Source organism: Martes martes, assembly GCF_963455335.1.
Source record: "Martes martes genome assembly, chromosome: 4".
In the NCBI taxonomy this organism is placed as follows: Eukaryota; Metazoa; Chordata; class Mammalia; order Carnivora; family Mustelidae; genus Martes; species Martes martes.
Genome location: NC_137891.1, coordinates 121,594,894 through 121,618,735, shown reverse-complemented (window position 1 = coordinate 121,618,735; position 23,842 = coordinate 121,594,894). Strand labels below are relative to the sequence as shown.

At 33.9% G+C, this 23,842-nt stretch overlaps 1 protein-coding gene across 2 annotated transcripts in view; it reads left to right on the top strand.

Annotated features, from left to right (window-relative positions):
- Positions 1–23,635, top strand: part of PRKACB (protein kinase cAMP-activated catalytic subunit beta) — a 121,269-nt gene extending 97,634 nt beyond the window's left edge. For both annotated transcript variants that reach the window (XM_080801426.1, XM_080801425.1), the window contains exons 6-10: positions 1,651–1,777; positions 2,700–2,795; positions 6,066–6,188; positions 15,082–15,246; positions 20,409–23,635. In XM_080801426.1, the coding sequence (XP_080657552.1) occupies positions 1,651–1,777; positions 2,700–2,795; positions 6,066–6,188; positions 15,082–15,246; positions 20,409–20,534 (637 nt within the window). In that variant the 3' untranslated portion in view covers positions 20,535–23,635. The remainder of the gene's footprint in view (positions 1–1,650; positions 1,778–2,699; positions 2,796–6,065; positions 6,189–15,081; positions 15,247–20,408) is intronic.
- Positions 23,636–23,842: the final 207 nt, after the last annotated feature.

Genomic DNA, 23,842 nt, shown 5'->3' with positions numbered 1-23,842 from the left:
CTAATCTTTCACTTGTACTGCATGTATACTTAAGAGGTTTCTAACTCCTATCTTAGAAACTTTGAGGCAACAAGAATACTGAGTTCTTGTTGAGCACAGCTTAACAATATTGTTGAGCATGGCTTAAAGCTGTTTCAGCATTTTCAGAAATATTTCTGAAATATTTCAGAATATTTCAAAATATTTTAGAATATTTTGCTTTCATCTTTCAACAATTTGATTACAGATCTATGTAATGTTCATGTTCCTCCATTCAAATATCAGTGTGTGGAAATAAATATAAAATGCTTAGTGCATCTTATATTCTGATAAATTTATATTTATTTATAAGGTACTAAGTGCATCTTGTATTTACAGATGCATGGAAAATTGGAGGGGACCTTCCAAGTCAAATGTTTCCAAAGTGAGGGATGTTTCAATGACAAGGATGATTCTTCCAGTTTCCCTTTAAAATGTCCCTCCCCCCATTCCTTGTCATACAATGTATGATACAGATTTTACAGTCTTGAGATGGGGCTGGAACTCTAAAGGTATTATAAAATATTTTCCCCTAAAAGTATTTTTCTTTCATACATATTCATTTATTCAACAAATATTTCCTGAGCATCTGATATGTATCAGGCTAGAACCTAGGAAATATAGTGACAGGCAAAAGGAGCAGCATATATAATCTTTTTTGGAATTCTATTTCTGGCGCTGAGAGATCAAATTAATGCCAGCCATCTTGAGGGAGATTCTATTCATAGTTCATGTTATTTATTGAGGACATAAATCTGAAAGTCATTGTAGTTTATCAGGCCAGTTAGCAGAATTCATTGTATACATTAGCAGATGAAATAGAAACTCAAATTAGAAAATCAGTACATCCTTTGGAGTAATGCTCAGAATGTAGCATCAACATTACACTGATCTATCAACTGATCTAATTTGTACATACAAGAACTGTATATGTTTACACATACTAATTACACCTATGTTTACACATACTAATTATACCTATGTTTATATATCTGTATAAACATGGATAGTAGAAGATTTGGAAATTCAGACACTAGGATTGTATCTACAGTTTCTGGATAGCATTATGGGCACTCTTTACTCTTCATCAATATTTTATGATTATTTTTTATAATGAGACTATATCATTTTTGTAATAGGAATAGTGTGGGTGAAATGGCATTAGTCTTCAGATTAATTCAGTTAAACAACTTCTGTGTTTATTTCTCTGAAATTCTTTAAGCACTTAAATTTCTGAGAAAGGTAGACAGAGCCTATCAACAGTAACAGTGCCCTGATAGACCATGTAATTGACACATTTACTTTTCAGTCATTCTCAAGGTCAGATATAAGCATAAAGACATCAATATCTTCTAATATGGCCAATAATAATTTAAAATAAGATGACTATTTTAGAGTTATATTTTTCTTCAATATATGCTGCTTCCTAAGTATATTAAAAAGTATTATTATTTGAAGATAATTCAGAGGTTTAGTAGATATTCAGAAACTAACAAGATTATATATGTTTAAAAGAAAAAATTTCTTTTTGCTTCTAAAATATCTCTACCGTATATTAATTTTTTTATATAATCTACTAATTACCATGTGTTAATTCATTTTATAGAAAAATCAATGTTTTTTTCTTTGTAGTGAACCCCATGCACGGTTCTATGCAGCTCAGATAGTGCTAACATTCGAGTACCTCCATTCACTAGACCTCATCTACAGAGATCTAAAACCTGAAAATCTCTTAATTGACCACCAAGGGTATATCCAGGTATGACTTGAACACATTTATATAACGTATTTGAGAATATACTAGGTGAAAGTTGTATGTATTTAACCTCAGCTACCAATATTGGATTTTTTTTTCCTTGAGCGAGACAATTACTTCTTCCTAATAGCTTAAATTGAGCTCATAGTTCTGCCTCTATTACAGAGACCTAAAATCCCATCAAGAATAGAACCTGTTTATACCTCCCATAGTCTGTAGCTGTGAACAGAACACAGGCTCCTACATACGGAAATATATAGAATAGCTAAATTTGTGAGTTCTCATTTAGTGCCAGGCATTATTCCAAGTGTTTTACATGTATCATCTTTTTTAGTCCTGATAACCTTATAAAGTATAAGTACTGCTGTTATCCTCATTTTAAGGCTAACAAAATTAAGGCACAGCAGGTCACATGGGCAGTAGTGTCAGAATTTGAACCCAGTCTGTCGCCAGAGTCTTTGCTCCTTTAGCACTAAACTGCAGCTGCCAAACAGCCCTGGCTTCCAGTACTGAACTAGTGGAGGTGTTTTCTTTCTGCTGCTTCTATCAGTAGAGTGAGAGCATCCCTTTTTACACAGTTACCAATAGGTTCTCCTGTTGATGCTTTTGCACTTCTAATGACATAATTCATGGCAGAGCATATCCCGGACTCAAGGAACACTTTCGGCACTGCTTCATTTTTGTTAAAACTATCTACTGTTACCTTTTTTGATGTTTATTTCTTTGTTTGAGTCAGGGAAAATTTCTCCAGAGTGAACCTTCATTCACTAATAGTGGCCTGCATGGATTAGTCTCAATTACATTGACTTAATTTTTTTTCCATGGTTTTAATTTTAACCGTGATTTTTAACTTTCAACTTAAGTATGATAAATACATTTATTGTGAATTAATGAATGTTCACAAGTTTTTTTTTTTCTTTCATAGGTTACAGACTTCGGGTTTGCCAAAAGAGTTAAAGGCAGAACTTGGACATTATGTGGCACTCCAGAGTATTTGGCTCCAGAGATAATCCTCAGCAAGGTATATTTATAATCCCATTATGCAAGAAGTAAAAATATAAGGCATGCATCACTGTAGACTTTTAAAAAAGAGTTTACTGATCTAATATTAAACTTCTATCTCATCTAAATTATGAATTTGTCTGATTACTAAAATAATAATTACTTACAGTCTACCACTAATCCAGTAACCTCTCAATTTTAACTCTGGATCTAAGAGAAATAGTATGGTAGAGCATAGGAAATATAGTCAATAATATTATGATAACTTTGTATTGTGGCATATGGTAACTAGATTAATCATGGTAACCATTTCATAATACATATAAAATGTTGAATCACTGTGTTGTCCACCTGCAAGTAATATTGTATGTCAACTCTACTTCAAAAAATATAATGTGAATAAATCTAACCTCTAGATTCATATTTTTTTCTTCCAATTTTACTGAGACTAAGTGCCATAAATCACTGTATAAATTTAAGGCATACAGCATCATGGTTTGATTTACATAGACTGTGGAATAGATTACCACACATCATATCATATAGACGTAGTAAAAAGAAAAGGAAAAGTCCATGTTTTGAAACAAAAAGCATAGCCTTTTCATAATTATTCCCAGTAACAGGAGTGTGGGAAACTTTTGCATGTGTTATCCCACAAGGCAAATGTAAAAATGATAGGTACTAGTTCTCAATTCTTCTTCTGTTTCAACTTTACCACTTAAATGAAAGAAATGTAAGCAGACTTCTTTTTATTTTAAACAGGAATACTATAGCAATTGAATAGTCTTTTTTAAGATAGTTTTACTTTTCAAAGCAGTGAAGATGTCGTGAGAGAAATTTGTATAATTATCTAAAAGGATGGTTTCGGTTCTGTTTTCCTTCCCACTGCCATCCCTATGCCGGGAAAGCTAGAAAGGAGAAATTAACAATGACTGAACACAAATAATGCCAAGAAAAGAGAAAGGGACAGCACACATGCCTTAATATTTACAAACTGGAGAACGACCCCCTGAATAATTGAAATTTGGCTAACCTATATATACCTAAATATAAGAATAAAATAAATGACCTCATTCAACTTTCCTCTCATTATCTTTATAATTTAAATTATCTATAACTTTTCAGTCTTTTGTAATCTAAATATCATTGCTGTTAACACATTTCTTCTGTGAGAACATTTAACAATGTGATAACAGAATAAGCACCAAAACTTTAAAAAATGTGGATATATTATAAAAGTAATGATGTTCATTGCACAAAATTTGGAAAAGGGAGAAAAATAAAAAGAAACAACCCAAAAAACCTGTCATCTCACCATCCAGAGATAGCCTTTTTAAAAAATATTTTTAATATATTTTTCTGTGCATGTTATCATAGTTGAGATATAGTGAATGTATAGTTTGTACTCAGCTTTTTTCACTTGAATGATAACAAGCATGCAAACATCATTCTAATGGCTTATTTGTAAATGTATGAAAAAGTATTTTGCCGTTCTTCTGTTGCTAAATATTCAGATCATTCCTTTTCCTTTTTCTTTTTTTTTTTTTTTTGCTGTTATAAATAACTGTGATAAACATAAACATTTTGTGCATAAAGCTTTTTCTGCATTTCAAATTATTTTTTCAGGACAGATTCCCAGAAGTAGAGTTACTGGGACGAAGGGTATGAATATTTTTAAGTCTCTCCATAAATATTGCCAGAGTGCTTTCCAAAAACATTGTAACCATTGTAACATTTTACACTCCTATTAGCAGTCTGAGAGTGACTGTTCAGTCACACTATCCAGCATTAGATATTCTTATTTTTAAAATCGTTACTAATTTAATAGGCAATAAATGATATTTTATTATTTTAAGTCCCATGTCTTTGGTTATTAGATTTTTTTTAATGCTTTATAGACATTTGGTGGATTTTGTTTGTGTGTGTGTGTCTGAATTATTAGTTCCTGTCTTTTGCCCATTTTCTATTGTAATTTAGTTTTTCTTACTGATTTAATTCTCTATACCTAGGGTATTAAAATATCTGGCATAATGTTTATAAACATTAGCACACAATCTGAAAAATAGAAATCGAAATTTACTAAAGGATCTGGCTCAAACATCACATGCTTTCATTATAGTAGAAGTATTGTAATAAATGGCATTACTAGTGAGTTGATTAAAGCAAAGTTGATGCCCATTTCTATTAGCGAAACAAAGTGCTATTTTTATGCTAGTCTCCCTTTAAAAACACATATAGTAAAAACTCTGTATTATAGTTTATTTTAGCTAGTAATTTGAAAATTAAATGGTTTGTAAAGCTAAAATTTAAAAAAAAATTTGAAGTGTGGGGAACGGTGAAGGTAATTTGAGGGCAGACCAAAAGATGTGGCAAAAACTCAGTTCATTTCTCTCCATGAATGAGTTGGGCTTTTTCCCATATCTTTTGTGCCAACTGACATTGATCATAATTGATAACAAACTATATAAACATGCTAATATTTTATTTTTATTTTCTTATAAATACTGCTAGTTCTTAATTTTAGCAAGTTTAGTATGAGAGAAAAAAACAATTAGAAATAACCTTAGAACTATACATTTGGGTTGCAGTGTACTTTTACCTACGTTATTTCCTTTTATTTGATAAAGTCCTTACAAAAACCCCACGAATTAGTAATTTTTTTCTGTATACCTTTTAGAGATAAGAAGCAAGACAGTAGGAGAACTAAAACAAACTTGAATATTTACATTTGTTAGGCTCCAAATTAAACTTGTAGCTTTCATTAAGATCCTGTGAAGTGGATAAGAATGCCCATAGTATATTCATCTCCTAACATCAACAGTATAGAGTATTGTGTCAACTCTACTATTTACTGTGAAGTCCAGTATTTACCATTTTGTTTAAAAAACCTTTGCTTTTCTAAGAATGCTCTAGAAAACTTGATATATAAGGTTATGGGCCTAGAATGGACTTGAAAAGGTAATTTAGTAACTCCTTTCCTATTGTTGAGCAACAACTAAATTATCCCAGTTAACTAGGGGATATATATTGTCTGCAATATTCTTAATGATTTTAGGAAGAAGATTTAATAGTATTTCCTGATCCAATATCTGAAAATTCTCCCTGTTGTTTAATTCAAATGTGATGATATATTTTACTCATTTTTTTATTCTATCCTGAATAGCTAGCTGCTCTGCAACTGCTCTTTAACAAATTTCATATGCTTGAAGATCATTTTGAAATCATCTATGACTTCAGTCTCTTCTGAGTAGATTAAGTAATAATTAATATTTTCTGCTGTTTGTCTTAGGGCTACAATAAGGCAGTGGATTGGTGGGCATTAGGCGTGTTAATCTATGAAATGGCAGCTGGCTATCCCCCATTCTTTGCAGACCAACCAATTCAGATTTATGAAAAGATTGTTTCTGGAAAGGTAAGTAGTATATTTTATTTTTCCTCTGTCATTCATTATTTCTATAATGTTGCATAAGCTTTGTAGATCAACACCATTATGTAGCTTATGTAAGATCTCAAGAAAGAATAAGAACCAAAGATGATATGAAGAATGTTGAGAGAACTAAAATACTTTAAAATCACTGAATGAGAGACGCATACAATAGTTTACCCTTATCTGCAGTTTCAGTGATCTGCAGTCAACTACAGTCCAAAGTAGGTGATCCTCCTTCTGAGCTATCATCAGAAAGTCATTCATAGCCTACCACTATGTCACAACACCTACATCATTCACCTCACTTCATGTCATCAGGTAGGAATTATATCATCTCACATCATCACTAGAGGGTGAGTAATGTACAAAAGAGAGTTTGAGAGAGGGACAGAGAGAAAGAGACCACACCCACATAACTTTTATTACAGCAGATTGTTATAATTATTCATTATTTTTAATTTCTTACTGAGCCTAATTCATAAATCAAACATTATCAGAGATATGTTTATATAGGAAAAAACAGTATATATAGGGCTCAACCAAGATTAAGAATGCAGAAATTACACTAATAGTTCCAAATAATTTAATTATAGATCATTACAAAGTTCCTGAATCTTTTTTTTTTAAATTTTTATTTATTCATTTGACAGACAGAGATCACAAGTAGGCAGAGAGGCAGGCAGAGAGAGAGGGAAGCAGGCTCCCCGCTGAGCAGAGAGCCTGATGCAGGGCTCGATCCCAGGACTCTGGGATCATGACCTGAGCCGAAGGCAGAGGTTTAACCCACTGAGCGACCCAGGCGCCCCTACAAAGTTCCTGAATCTTTACTAGATTGCTTTTATGTATACTTAACTTTATAAAAGGAATAAAACTGTCTGACAAGGATGCCATAACTAAATTTCACTTACTTAGAAAAATTGCTTTATTTAAAATGAATGTACCTTTATTTGTATGAATTGGCCTTCATCAGGCAATCATAACATTGTGTAAAAGTTTTTTAACCACTTATGAATATGTTTTTATATCACATCAAACTCTAATAGTCAGGATACAATATTAACTTAACATTTAAATCTGCATATATTCTAAAATCATAACTGTTTAAATGAGTCACCTTGACAACACCTTAGCAACATAAAATTTTATCTTATCACAGATATTTTTCTTCACTTATTTAGAAATAGAATAGGATGTTTGGTGTACTGTTGTTTTTAACTAAAGGTGCCAGATTGCCAGATTATCTCTTCCCATATTGGATATAAAGTTATTTTCATCCCTTTCCCCTATGCTGCTAGAGTAGAACTCATGAAAGCAGAATATTGCCATTAAGTGATCTCTAGGATCTGTTTTATGTGAACATAAAGTCTTTTGCACCATTCGCAATAAAACTATCTGTTTCAACACTCAAACCCAAACTAGAATGTATCTTTATCTACCTTACAAAAGTATTATTATCTCTCTAGCTAGTAAATAAAAGCTAAATTGAAGACAAATATTTTAATTTTGTAATTATTCAAGTCATTAAAAATCAAATTATGGTCTTACAAATCCTGTATTTGTATTTAAAATCGTCAATGGTTTGGATGATGTATCATTTAAAAATATATGTTTCAATGAGAATAATTTTTTCTAATTTTTTAGAAGTCTGTTATTATTTTATGCTACATTTTATATGTATTATACTTTTCCATTCTGAAACCATGTTACAAAGACTATAGGTGTAGTAACATCAAAATTAAAATAAAATGTATTTAATGAAGTGATTAATTCACTGGAATACATTTGAAAATTAGATTAAGTACTTTCTCTATTACAATATTTTAATTCATGTTGGTATTTTTAATGCACAGAAAGATGATCAATCAGCTTGTTAGCTTCTCTCCTACACATATTTTGCCTTTAAAAAAGGAAGAGGTGAGGGGGCGCCTGGGTGGCTCAGCGGGTTAAAGCCTCTGCCTTCGGCTCGGGTCATGATCCCAGGGTCCTGGGATCGAGCCCCACATCGGGCTCTCTGCTCAGCGGGGAGCCTGCTTCCTCCTCTCTCTCTGCCTGCCTCTCTGCCTACTTGTGATTTCTGTCTGTCAAATAAATAAATAAAATCTTTAAAAAAAAAAAAAAAGGAAGAGGTGGTATTTTAAATGTCAAATTATTCACGCAATATCAAGGTTCAGGTTTAGAAATGATAGTTGACAGAAAAGTCTTATAATTCTCACATTAAAGTTGCCATATCCTAGCAATATATATGCTGAGTTTCTGTATATAGTCTTTAAATTTCATACTTCGGTGCCATATACTCTGTGACAAGAATCAGTTATGGTTTCCACAACAACTCTGTCTGGTTGCATTACTCTTAGAAATATAAAACTTAATATTGTGTTCAAAACTGATACTTGTAAATTAGGCAGTCAAGCAACAGCTGTTGTGGAAACCATAACTTTACAGTCCTTGAAATTATATAATTAAAAAAAAATTCTGAGCTTCATTACATATAAAGTAAATATTATCCATTATTAATGAGCACCAGAAATGCACACAGAGACACTCTACAAAATGTAAAGTTGTAAACACATGTATATGGAGAATGATCAAAGAGGTAGTGTATTTTTTCCTCGAGGGAAATTCACATTCACATGAAGGGTAATTGATTAGCAGTTAACGGACTATTCCTTTTTGTGTCATGGGTCCCTAGAACCATTCCCAGTTTAGGTGATTCATTAGGAAGAGTCTTAGACTTCAGTATATAGTAATACCCAAGAAATTAATACCATCTATTCTAACAAGTACATTCATTATAAGATACCTTATAACAAAAAGGTATAAAGTAAAATCAGCAAAGGGAAAGGCTCATGGGGCAGTCTCTTGAGGAAACTAGGCACGGCTTTCAAGAGTCTTCTCCCAGTGGAGTTAGTTCTTCCAGCAACAAATTGTGGTCTACCAGGGAAGCTCATTAGAGACTCAGTGCCCAGTGATTTTATTGGGATCATATATACACATCTTCTGCCTAGTGCATACCTACATCCCAAACTCACAGAGCAAAATAGATATTCAGTATAAGCCATACTGTTTGTACAATCTAGGTACAGTGAATACTCATTATTTAGGGAAAGTTTCATATCATTGTAAGGAACTGTTAACCATGCCACTTCCCAGATACCTGCCTAGGGCTAAACTTGCAAGCAGGCCCCAATCTGCAAGCCCCAATCTGCTACATTATCTCTTTTCTGCACAGATTCTATTTCCTAAATAATAAACACATGTGCAGAAATACCACTACACTTTTTCTAAGATGCTATTGTTAATGCTTTTGGGAAATTTAAATGCATTTTCAGTTTGTTTATGGCTATAGTTAAAGAAACTTCGAAACTCAGTAGTCATTTACATAAAATTCAAAAGCAGCTTTACCAATGCCGAAAACCCAGGCCATTTCTTAACACTTTGCTGTGGTCATTTAAAATTCTTCTTAATAGTTTCTTTGAGACAGTCCTTACTGTAGTGGTCTTTTGGGCAAATGACGACAACTTGTTTTGCAGTGAAGGGAATGAGGATCTGGTGGATAATGGTCCTTTGTAACCATCCTAACTCCCGTTCTTTTTGCATAGGTAAAAGAACAGATCAGAGAGCCCACATTTGTAGTACTCACATTTGATAAGTATTTTTTAAATGTACAGTTCTTTTTATTTATAAAGATCCAGGCTGATTAAAGTTGCCTCAGGTCCTATGAAACAGTGTGGAGGTTGGTACCATATCTATAGGAAATCTAATGTATGAAAGTTGTTATGTCTTTTGAAAAATTTATTAATATATATGCTCACTTTTGCTAGATAAATTTGTTACTGGGATATAGATTTCTTAGAACTATACCTAATTTAGAAAGGTAATTTTTTCTTTTTTAAACTTTAAATTCAGTTAGCCAGCATGTGGTACATTAGTTTCAGATACAGAAAGGTAATTTTTAAAAATTTATTCCAGCATGCTTATGGACAGGAGTTAACAGATTATTGCTCGGTGGCTGTGTGCAAACTCTTTTGAGTCATTTAAGCCAGTAAATTTTATCCCAATGCATAAAAAGTCATATTACTAGTTAAGCCATCTCCCTGTCACTTGCAGAGTAACAGCAGTAAAAATTTTCCCTTTTTCAGTCAGAGATCAACTTTGTAATTCTGTGATTAAACTGAGTGTACACAAATTTGATTTTGGTTTTATTTTATTTCTAAAAGTAAAAAAAAAAGTACAAGACTTTATAAGCAGAACCAATATTCTATCAAGTTTGATAATTCAGAGTGAATTTTGTAGGTGGTTTAACATATTACATGATGTGATTTGGTGACGTTGTTTAAAATATCAGCTATATTTACAATGCTGTCTTTCTAAAATAGGGTTATTTCCTTTTTTCTCCTTCACTCTACCAAATTTATATACCATAAGAAAAGAAGAAAATGCTCTTCTATAAATTAAAAGGTACAACATTAAGACAAGAAGGAACTTCTTGCCTTCTCCAAATGACTTTTCTAGCACAGACTGTCCTTGAATAGTCCAGATATCTAGTTAGAGATATTGCTGTCTTCCAAGTTCCTTCTTTGATTTGAAAATTCAACTTATTAAAATATTACTCTAACAGAAAGGTCAAAAAATTAAAAATGTATTGAATTAGTGCCTTGCATCAGTTTCATAAAAATTACCTAATTTCTTTTCAAACTGGGGGATGAAGTACACTTTCATCATTTTATAGATGAGGTAACTGAGACTCAGAAAAGTGAAAGTTTGCCCAAAAGTAGAGAGCATGTATGTGACTGAGTTGGAATTGAAACTCAGGTATTCTTTCTACGGAAGTGAGAGACTGGTAGAATTTTTGAGATGATTAAAAATGCTCAGTTTTACTTAGCTTAATTCTCTTATCCTATATGTAGGTAAATCAAGCTTCAGAACTGCCCAAAGATAAAAGGTAGTTTGTGGCAAAGCCAGAAACAGAATCTAATTCAGTAGTTCATTTATTATCTGTACCCTTGGCTTCAGTGACTCTTCACAATCTTAGTTTTATTCCTGCATTACTAATCTTTCCTTGTCACCCTCCTTGCCTTGGTCCTCTTCTCCTCTCTGCACTTTCTCCATTGGCGCTCTCATCCAGCTTCATGACTTTAAATACCAACTGATGATTTCCAAATTCAGTTTTTCAGTCCATTCCTGACTCTTGGGTTGCACACACTTGTAACCAACTTCCTGAGATCTCCATTCGGGTATCTAATAAATATCCTAAACTAACTCTGTCCATAACTAACAGATTTTTATTTTCCCTAGCAAATCTGTTCCTCCTACTGCTCTTCCATCTCAGTTGATGGCAACATGATCCTTTCAGTTACTCAGGCCAAGACACCATGGAGTCTTCACTCTGTATCTAATGCACAGGAAAACCATTTGGGGTCTATCTTTATCTACCTTTAGAATATACAGAATTCAACCACTTCTTACCACCTCCACTGATAACTGCTGTCTTCTGAGTCACTGGTTCTTTAAAAATTTTAAATTAGACCGTGTTACTCCTTCCAGAACCTTGCAATGATTCCCCATTTTCTTCAGAGTAAAAATCAAAGACCTTACAGTGCAAGAGTTTGTGGGGGATGAGTGAATGACAACATTTTGGTAAATTACTATCATTTATCTTCCTTACTAGGATGGAAACTCTGTGAAGATAAGACTGTTTGTCTTATTTTGTTTCTACTGTATCCCAAACACTATGTGCCTAACACATAGAAGGTGTTCAATCATTATTTGTCAAATTTGAATTCTTGCATTCATTTAATATTGAGTACATATTGTATGTCAGACCAGTGATAGATACAGCAATTAGTTATGATCTCCGCTTTCATGAAGCTTTCATGAAGTGGACACTCATTCTCAGAGATACTGACTCAGTCAGTCTTCTGTGTATTCCAAACATCTGTATTTTTTAAATTATCACAGACTACTTTGATACACAGTCTATGTCAAAAGCTTGTTCTGTATGTCTGTACCTCACCATAGAAATAGATCTACTCTCAAGAATATATTATTAGGAAACTCAGAAGTAACTTAGTCTCTAAAGGTTGTTAAAGAATCCTAACCAGGAAATATTACTGTATATTTTGCAAATACCTCTTTCATTTTAATGCCAGTTTCCAATAAATCTTATCTCTCAGATCTAATGGTTTAATGAATCTAGACTTTTTCTTTTCCATATCTGGCTCTTTTTCAGGTACTTTCACAGTTTGCCCAATAATGGACTGGCTGAAGGACGCAGAAGTCAGGAGATTAAGTTATTTTTCCCAAGAATGAAACTAAGTTGGTAGTCTCACTGGAGCTTGGGTTCCTTATCTTAAAGGTTTAGACTAATTTGAAGGTTTAGACTAAATTAAACTAAAACTTCCTTTGCTCCAATATTCTAGAATTCTGATTTCAATTTCTACAGCAGTTATAATTATTAATAATAATAGAAATAATACTCTTCTTAATATAATTTTGAAGGAAAAATTAGTCATTCTTCCCATTATAGATATCTTTGGTGTTTCCAAGTTAATATACCATAAATAAAAGCCTTGCATCTAAAACATAATTGTGGTTAAGTCATTTTCTGGTTTTTGCTAATTTCAGTTTGATGAATCTACATGGCTCTTTGGAAATACAAGTCAACAAAGAAACTACGTTTCAGATCATAGAAAAAAATACTTTCATAATGATTCCCATTATTTCTCCTTCAGTATACTTAAAAGATCTGACATATTCTCATCATTAACATGCTTACTATGTAAGTGTGGGCTATCTAACAGAATCTCTGGGGGAGAACAGGGTGTGATATAGAGGTGAAGAGGATATGTCTATCATTTGATAAGGTTTCCAGATAACTCTGATGTCTACCGTCACAACCCACCAACTACAACTCCCCGTTTGAGAATAACTCTTCTAAAGATTACATATGTATACACACACATTAACTAATCCAACACCAATACTTCATGTGCATTCCAAAATAAAGAACTACTCTATTTAGGTGTGTTTATTCTTTAGGCATTCTGTTGCACATTACCTGAATCTGAAAGAATGGTACATTGTCTAGTGTTCTGAGCATCATGAAAGGGAAGATAACTGGCACTCTACATTGAGCAGTTCATGCAGACTCTGTTCCAAACAAGGATAGCTCCACTTCCAATAAGTTACTTCTTTGCAATCTAAGCAAAGTTGAAATATAACCACTGTGTAAATATATCATGTTATTTTTAGACAGTATGCCTTTTGAATACCACATATTCTCTAGTTTCTACCCCAACTATGATAAATGAGGAAGTGTGCAGCAAATATTTTTAAGATGAAAATTTCATTCTTTTGGAAGTGTCCTGACAGTAACTATTTTCAGGTTATTGAATCATGAAAACAGTATGGAATAATTAAGAGTGTATACTCTGAAGTCAGAATACCTGGTTTGGAATTACAGCTCTGTTACCACTTATTAGCTCTATAGTCTTGGCAAATACCTTAATCTGTGTAAGTTTCAATTACATCACCTGTAAAATGGAAGTCATAATCATGTTTACCTTAATGTTAAATTTTGGTTTTTATGAGCCAGTGTGCATTAAGTTTAGCACAGTGCTGAACTTCTAATAAGCCATTATAGCAATAAAACTTTACTTTTAGAACTAAAAACTAAAGATGGTGGCAGTTCACTTTTTTTTTTTTTTTAAGAACACAAACCCTCTTATAATCTGTGGTAATATAAGCTTTGCAAAAATGAGGATTTTAGTTGCTAATTTCTATGAGTTGACCCCAAATCCTGTTCAGTTATTAGCTATTTGACCTTCAATTAGTCTTTGGTTGTTGGACACAAATATTAGTTTTCCTCTAGTATGATGATTCTAGTTTACTTACATTAAAATTTTTTGCATCTGTCACTGACAGAAAAAATAAAACTTCTGCACAAAGTAGTGAATAGAGTTGCAAATAATGTTTCTCAAGCTTTCATGCACATATGAATGAATCACTTAGAGATAAAAACCTCAGAATTTCAGACCCAGGGCCCTCATCATTTGAAGTAAGCCCCAGAAATAAACATTTTTATCTCTCCACTCTCCTAGTTGACTCTGATGAAAGTGGGTCCTAGGAACACACTTTGTATATAAACACACTTCAGTACAAAATAGCCTCAGTAGCAGAAGACTAGAGTTAGGAATCTGGCTTTGCCATAGCGTCTGGCTTTGCCTGCTAATGGTTTAACTTATACTTTGAAAATATGAGAATGTACATCACGTTGAGCTTTTTTAAAATCAGACTATAAATTGAAGACCATGTAATAAAGAGCAAAATTCATGAGCCTAGCAACATGACTAGATTTTTAGTCCCAACTCTGCCACTTTGTAGTCTAATGATTGGGTAAGTTATACAATGTCTGCAGATCCTACCTTCTCCATCTTTAGAATAGAATTAATACCATATTCGCCAGGTATGCCATAGTTCATTGCTATATATCCAGCATGAGAGCAGTGTAGTATACAGTAGGTCTCAATTACAGTTAGCTGGATGAATTACATTATTTGAAATGGTGTAATAAATTCGGGGAATAACAACACAAAAGTGGCACAGTACCCTCCCCCCAGAAGTTCATGGTCTGGGGGAAAGAGACATACACAGATAATACAGCATACCTAAATGAAGATCAACTGAGGTAATGTCATGACACGCAACAGGAATTAGGTGATGGCGGCACTGGCAGAAAACCACAGCAAGAATGTAAAGAGCTCAGAAATGGATCTGTTAACCCTTTAAAGCATTTTCTTCAGAGGTCTCTGGTCTGTTTAAAGTTGAGGCCATGCTAACCATTGGAATGTATGTTTGACAACATGGTGTGTTGGTACAGGTCCGATTCCCATCGCACTTCAGTTCAGATCTCAAGGACCTTCTAAGGAACCTGCTGCAGGTGGATTTGACGAAGCGGTTTGGAAACCTGAAGAATGGCGTGAGTGATATAAAAACTCACAAGTGGTTTGCCACCACAGATTGGATTGCTATTTACCAGAGGAAGGTGAGCCGTTTCTTTAATTTAAAAGCTTTGCAAAGTTGGTATTTAAATTATATAAAGGTAATAGAGATTGTTCCAACCAAACACAGGACTTTAATTTTTTTTTACCTTTGAATTAATACTATGCAGGACATAAGGGACCTTTCCAACCCACAGCTTAAAAACGAGTTTTCTCCTTGATAAAATAGAAAGCATATTCTGTTTTGACCATCAACCTGAAATGTTTTCAGTGTCAAATTTCTCCTACCTAGGCCTCTTATTCTTCAAATATCATGGTAATGATACAGCAGACAATGTCCCAAAGGTTTGCATTTCAAAACCGATATGAATCCACATTAGAAAAACAACATATAAACAAATAGACTCTCCCACTGGAATTGGCACAAGCTAGATTCAATAACATTTAATAGCTAGATTCATTAGATATTTTTCAGTGTTTATCACTTCACCTTTATAACAAATTGAGACATTTAACAAAAGCTTTTGCTGTGCTGAATTACATTTATCTCACCTTTCTTTCTTAAATGCCTGGTTAAAGATAATTTGTATTTATAAAGTGTTTACATCTTGAATATATTGCTTTTTTTCCCCATAAAACAAAAACTTCTAATGTTTCAGAGACTTGCCATATTTAATGATGTTGTGCAGCACGAGTGAATTTCCTTAGGAAAAAAATGTAAATGCTGTCATTGAATATTAATAGCACATTTTTCCAAGTTTATATCTTTTAGAAAAAATTACAAAAACAAAGCATTAAAAGAATTTAATAATGCAACAAAGACCAAAACAAGGCGAGTACAGTAGTCTCTGCATCTCATAAGATAGGTTCAGAAACTCCCTAGCCATTAAATCATGAAACAGTCCTTAGCATCATTACCTCAGCTGGATGTGCTGTATGGCCAAGAGCAATTCTATTTGGGGGACTTATTGAATCTATATTTTCGTTCAGTGCTTTTTGAACTGACTTCTTTTTGTTCTCTCAGCATTTGTTGAATGAATTGACTTTTTTGGCCCCTTATTTGAAATTCCACCTTTACTAATGCTAATTTATTAAATACTTCAGTCTGTTTGTGAAATTTATTTTTTTAAGATTTTATTTATTTATTTGACAGAGAGAGAGATCACAAGTAGGCAGATCAGCAGGCAGACAGAGAGGGGGAAGCAGGCTACCTGTTGAGCAGAGAGCCTGATGCGGGGCTCGATCCCAGGACCCTGAGATCATGACCTTGAGCCAAAGGCTGAGGCTCAACCACTGAGCCACCCAGGCGCCCCATGAAATTTATTTTTAATGGAGTTCCTTTTGTCTATTCTTGTACTGTATACTATACCATTTTATATAGGCTTATGGTGTTTTTTTAATTTTCAGAATATATATTTAATATGTGGAGTTCTTATAAATATTATGGAAAAGAGTACATAATTCAGATTTTTTTATAGTTTTACTATATGAAAAATACATAATACAAAATTTGCTGTCATGGCCATTTGTAGGTGTATAGTTCAGTGGCATTAAGTACATTCACACTGTTGTGTCACCTTCACCACCATGTCTCTCCAGAACTCTTCCATCTTGCAAAACTAGAACTCTGTACCCATTTAACAATAACTCCCTGTTTTATTGGTCTTTCCAAATATTTGTATTGTATTTGGGGTTCTTAATTGGGATAACAGGATATTAGTTAGAAGAGAATCAAAATCTTGAAAATTCCTTATAATGAACATGTTATATTTCTACCTATATTCAAACATTTTCTGTCATTCAATAACATCTTAGAGAGCCCTGCCCCATATAGGTCCAATTTCTTTCTTAAAGAACCAAAATCTATGCTTCACTATGAACGGGGCCTTTATGGAACCTAGTTTAAAATAATAATAATAAATTCCTCAAAAAAATAAAGTTATTCCTTAAATTTATACTTTGATTGCTATTGCAAATGCATTTGCTTTGCCATTATAGTAGACTATAGGGGGAAACATAATTTCTATGTTTGTGTTGTAATTGGCCACCTTACTAAATTCTGTTGCTGATTTCCATAGGTTTTTCAGTGATTTCCTTGCATTTTATTGTTAAATACTTACAGTGGGCGGAGGTATCATTTGCCTCTACTTAAAGAGTAGGACTGTTGAGCTGTATTGTCTTATTCTTGTTTTGAATGGGAATGCCTTTCATGTTTTAGCTTCAAATATGAAGTTAGCTATTTGTCTTGGATAAATATCCTTGATCAGGTTAAGGAAATATCAAGAAAAGAAAACAAAAAACATATAAAAAAAATCCTTGATTCCTAGTTTATTGTGCTTTATCTTCTTTGACATATTAACATGATGAATTATATCAATTAGATATCTTCACATTCCTGAACACCATTTAATCATGAGGTATTATTACTGTAATACCTGCAAAATATTATTAAAATATGCAAAATCGATTTGCTAAAATTTTATTTAGGATCTTTTTCTATATAGTCATAAGTTTTATTTACCTGCAGTTTTGTTTTTCTGGAGTTGAGATTATGGGATTCATTAAATGAATGAATGAATTCATTAAATGAGCTTGGAAATTTTCCATGTCTTTTTATTCTTTGGGACACTTGAGGAAATAAGAACTAACTTGTACTTATTACTTAGAAATTTTAACAAACTGATTTTTCTTTGGCTTTTGGTCTCTAAGTTTTTACCTCTTCAGTCAATTTCAGAAGTTTATATTTTCTTATAAAATTATCCATATCCCTCTGTAATTATCACTGTTTATACTATCTTTATTGTTATATCTGTGTTAATTAATGCTATATTTAGATGTATTTATTAGATTTGCTTGAGGTTGGCCTGTTTTATTAGTATTTTTAAAATGACACATTTTTAATATTTTCATATTTATATTAAAAAGAAAAATTTCTGCTATTGGCATTTACTAATATACCCATATTATGTATTATATTTTTACACTTTTTTTTTTTTTTTTAAAGAAAAGTCTTTTACTTATTTCAGAGAAGAACAGCACAAGGTGGGGGAGGGGGAGAGGAAGAACCAGGCTCTCCACGGAGCATGAAGCCCGATATGGGGCTGGAACACAGGACCCCAGGATCATGACCTGAGCCCAGGGCAGATGCTTAACCAACTGAGCCACCCAGGTGCCCCTACAATTATTCTTTAAGAGGGATTACACTGAACTGCTACTGCCCATTTAGAGTTCATGTGCTTTCCAGAGGGCTTGACTTACCTTAGATAGTGAACAGCTTATCTGCCAAGAAGTAGCACCCTATAGCAAACAGGTTGTAGTATTGAACAGATTGATCAACTGCATATCTTGACTATCAGTTGGACTTGAAGATCCCTGGATAATTTATAAATAGAAATAATTGAGTACTTCAGTGTAGCCATTTTTTTTAATGTCATCTCAGTTATAACTGTGCACACCAATACCAAATTATCAAAAATGATAATTTGAATAGTTTTCATAGTCTTTGTTATTCTCTGACCAAGTGCTCACAAGCAATGAAATAGTCCAATAGACAAGGCATCTAGCAGAGAGACAGGAAACGGAAGAAAGAGGCCTGGACAACTCAAACTGTGCAACCACTGTACATGTAGAGATGATCCCAACAGGTGTGATCCTAAATGGCTGCCTGGCTAGATGTGAGGCAGCTGTCTGCATAGCTGATTCCTCTGCATGGTGCAGAACCAAAGTCCCCAGAGTGTGCATGTGAGGCAACCAGCTGGCAAACTAAAAGATGATATTAGACTTCCCAGTCCTATGGTCTTTTTACCTTGTTCTTTTTAAATGTCTTGTTTGTGTATATATCTTATACTAACATACTTATGTGAGTAAATAATTTATAAATAGCTATACATATATTGGTGATTTATACTCAAAAATATTTTGTTAAAAGGCATATAAATCAAAAAACTTTGGAGACCACTGGTTTACATATTAGAAAGAACTCTGTATCAGAAGCGGGGAATCATGAGTCATCTGGGTGGTTCAGTTGGTTGAACATCCAACTCTTGGTTTTGGCTCAGGTCATGAGATCAAGTTTCACATCAGGCTCAGCGCAGAATCAGCTTGAGTTTATCTCCCTCTCCCTCCCTCCCCCTGCTCACTCAAACCCTCTCTCTCTCAAATAAATAAAATTTTTAAAAAGGAAAGAACTGATAAAGAAAAATCTAGAATTCTGTAACCTGAAGTGCTGGCATTTTGATACCATTGGTTAATTATCCTAGACATCTCTTAAGTATTGTACCATTCCTTGAATGAAAATGTTGAGATAATAGCAAACCTACTGTTTGAGGCTTTTTCAAATGCTGTTATCATTTAGGGACTTAAAGGCATTTAAAGATGTTACCATATAATAATAGTGGGAATGTATTTTCTTTGGTGTTTAGAAACTCCCAAGCATTCATTTTTCTTCTTTATTATTCCAATATGTGTGTCCTCCTCGCCGCACACACACACACACACCACCACCGCACAATTAACTCAAGTCTTAACACTATCTACCTGGAGATAGCATCAGACCCCATAGGTTGAGGGCTCAGTCCTATAACAGTGCCCCTATCCCCCACCACTTCAGACATTCATCACAAGTCTAACCACCTGTGCTTCTGACTAGGAGGCTATAGATCACAGGTTCCCACAAACTCCTCCTGGGTTTCAATTACTTTGCTAGAGCAGCTCTCAGAACTCAGAAACTTCACTTACTATTACCAGTTTATTATAAAAGAGTGTAACTCAGAAAAGCCAGATGGAAGAGATGCATAGGACATGTATGTGGAAAGGGCTCAGAGCTTCCTGCTACCTTCAAGCACAACACTCTCCCCAAATCCCCATTTGTTCATCAACCTGGAAACTCTCCAAACCCCATCCTTGTGAAGTTTTATGGTTTCATTACATAGGCATGATTATTTAAATCATTGGCCATTGGCAACTAAATTAGTCTCCAGCCCCTCTTCCCTCCTGGAGGTCAGGGGCTAAGACTGAAAGTTCCAAGTGTCTAGTCAGCACCCATCCTTAGGTTAGCTAGGGGCTTTCCGAAAGTCACCTCATTAACGTAACATTTATGAAGTCCAAGAGTTTAAAGAGCTCTGTGCTCAGGACTGGGATGAAAACCAAATATATTTTTCCTATTATAAATCGTAATATCACAGTTACATTTCCTTCTCAAATGTAGGTTGAAGCACCATTCATACCAAAGTTCAGAGGCTCTGGAGATACCAGCAACTTTGATGACTATGAAGAAGAAGATATCCGCGTCTCTATAACAGAAAAATGTGCAAAAGAATTTTGTGAATTTTAAAGCCGAGCAACAAGATGACATCAGAACTCACACTCAGTCTTTGCACTCTGTTGGGAGATACGGTGGAGCTGAGACCGTCCTTGTTGAAGCAGTTACCTAGTTCCGTCATTCCAGCGACTGAGTGAGGTCTTTATTGCCATCCGTGTGTGCGCTCTGCATCCACCTCTGTAACAAGGCACCGCTAAGCAAAGCATTGTCTGTGCCATAACACACAACTAGACACTTTCCTGCTTCCCTTTGGTTTGTTGTTCTCCTGCCCTGTGTCCATTTCTTCCTTTTTCATCAGTTTTTCTCCAAACAATGCTCCACTTAATTTTGTTAGCGTTTCGGATGGGCAGTGTTATGGCTCTGTGATATTTCCAAGGAAGGATAAGTGTTGCCTTTGGTAGTTCTTGCCATTATTTTTGTTGGTCAGTGGCTTGAGGATATACTTCCAATAACTATTTTTACTTTGCGTAGCTCAGACTCGGTTTTGCCAACACTTTTGACAATTTTTGAAGACAATTTTTTGTCTCACCAACAAGGCAGTTTATACAAAAGAAAATAATAACTTTCGTAGAATTCACTGCTCTGGCAAGACACTTGGATAGACTAACATCGAGTAGCTAGCCCCAGCAGTTTGGATTCCTAGAGATCAGAGGCACTATTTCCCATCACTACCTTTTGTATCATCTTCCCCTTGAGTAATTAAGTGACCAGCTGTGCAGTGTGGCAAATGTGTCTCATTCACAGGAAAAACTAATGCTATGGATCATCACTTGGTACCAGCATTTCTGTAGGTATTAGAGCTAGCTCTAAGATTCCTAAACCTTCACATCTCCATAAGGGTTTTAGCCAGTATTTTAACAGAAGGTGACTGAAGAAGAAAGTGACAATTTTTAAGTTTCTCAAATAGTCCTCATTGTAAACTTTTTAAAGGAAGAGAACTAAAAACATTAAGGCGGACAAATACCTTGCTGAGTCAAACAAATGGCTTGATACTTGTAAACAGTATAGAGATGCTCTTATTTATATGAGGTTTTTCTTTGTTTCGCTTTGCTTTGTTTTGCAGTAATGTTTTGTTAAGAACAAAAGGAATTGTTGCCAGGTTATTCTGATGTACTCTATTTGTCAGCCTGAGGGAGAGGCACTGTTGAAGCTTTGGCTTTCATCCTGTGCCTCATCAATGAGGAAAAGGGACAAAGTTCTTTAAAACTGCCACAATTGTGTTTTAATTTTGAGGTGTGATGTTTTTAGACATGTCAGAATTTCAAGCCTTTTTCTTTCAGTAAACAGAATGTATGATCATGCAGATACAATTTTAGTATTTGAGTTTAATTTTTTTTTATACTTCTTTGCCAACAACATTGCTGTCACGTGGAAATTTCAGGCACTTTTGCACACTTAGTTCAACGTTTGTTGAGAATCCATGGCTTAACTCTGTTTTTTAAATACTTTCGTCTTTGCTTTTAAATTTTGCCATCTGGTTTTATCTCCGTGTGTCAGTGACCTATCTTAAAACAACACACCAAAAGAGTCGAAAATAAACTGTGTTCATTTTTTATTATCAATTACATGCATATAAGTTGTTTTTAATCAAACCGATCTTAATGTATATATAAGCATTCTATTTGCTTCATTATTGGTGCAGGTCACTGACTACTTCTTTTCCTCTGTACCACACCCCTGTATAAAACCTTTGAAGACATTGAAAAAAGCCTGTCTGGAATATTCTCTGCATCAATCTGTACATCTATTGGTTGTCAAGTGTTTTTGCATGGTTATGTCATTTAAAAGCTGATGCTGATTTCAGTTGGTCCACCTATATTTAAAATGTGCAAGGAAAATATGAAATACTTTGCTGTATCAAGTTTTATGTGACAAAAAAATATCATCATGTTAATAAATTTAATACATTTGTATAAAATATTTTAATTAGTTTTTGGCCCAAGAACATGCTGATCATTGTATTCTATGTGTATGCTACAAATTCTATGGTAGCTTTATTGTATATTATTGTAAAATTATTTTAATAAATCATGGGGATGACACTTTGATTATTACATTTTAGTTTTCAGCAGTTAAAAAGATTTAGACTCTGCCTAGGTTGATGACCCCTAGGCGTACATTGGCTTTGAGGGCTATTTCGCCATTCCCATTTTACCCTCCATTTAAAGAACATGGGCAAGCTCTCCGATATGTCAAAAGAGTCTATTTCCAACCAATCAAGTACACTGAATTAATATATCTTAAAGTTATATAAAACTCACAGTTTCAGCCACAGTTTAACCAAGAACGAAATAAAAACTTGAATAAGAAATCAGTGGAATAAATCAGTATTTAACCTCAAATCACATTATTTGAAACAGAAGAAATGACATTTTTCCTCAGTAAATAATAAGAAGATGGCATTGCAGAGGAAGGACCCCTGACTCAAAAGTCAAGACATTTGGGTCTCAGGCTTGTCTGTCACAGGCAGGATGACCTTGGCCTTAGCTCTACAAAATGAGTTCCATTAGGCAATTTCTAAGGTCTTTTCTAATTTTCACATGTCATGACAAGATTCTTTTTATTTGACAGTTTGAAGGGATAATGTGCTTTGAAATAAGTCTTGGTAAGGTGATATTTTAGGGCCTTTCTTCTCTTTCTTCTCCTTATCTCTTACAGTGTTCTTATAATTTTTTGAATATCACAAGGACTTCATGTCTCTTTTGATTCCTTCCTCCTTCACTGATGCTAAAAATCCAATTGATATCAAACTGTCAACCCACCAAAAAAGATATTGTGGCTTGTGGGTATTGCTGTCTTTTTTTGATATGTTCTTGTATTGACTGCCCATTGGCCTGAAAATACTCATCAAAAGCCTAAAAAAAAAAAAAAAATCATTTTTTCCCACTGACTGTTTTATCTGCTTGTTGTAAGAATCAAATGAAATAATGTATGTGAAAGCACCTTGTAAACTGTAACCTATCAATGTAAAATGTTAAGGTGTGTTGTTATTTCATTAATTAATTCTTTGTTTAGAATGGAATTTCCTATGCACCACTCTAGCTAGGAAATGCTGAAAACAACTGTGTTTTTTAAGTAATCATAACAGCAAAATTAAAGTATCTTCAAAGGATAAAACAGTTATTGAGTCTTTTGTTCTATTTGATGCCCTTACCTCCTGATTTCTTTTCTGCAGATACTATAGATGCTTATAGATTCCAGTTTTTAGGCATTTGGGTTGATCTGTGGTAGTGGGAACAGTAATAGGAGAGAAACATCCACCAATCAAGTCCAACTGAGTGTATATTAAGAAACTACTCAATTCATTCCACAGTTTCTAA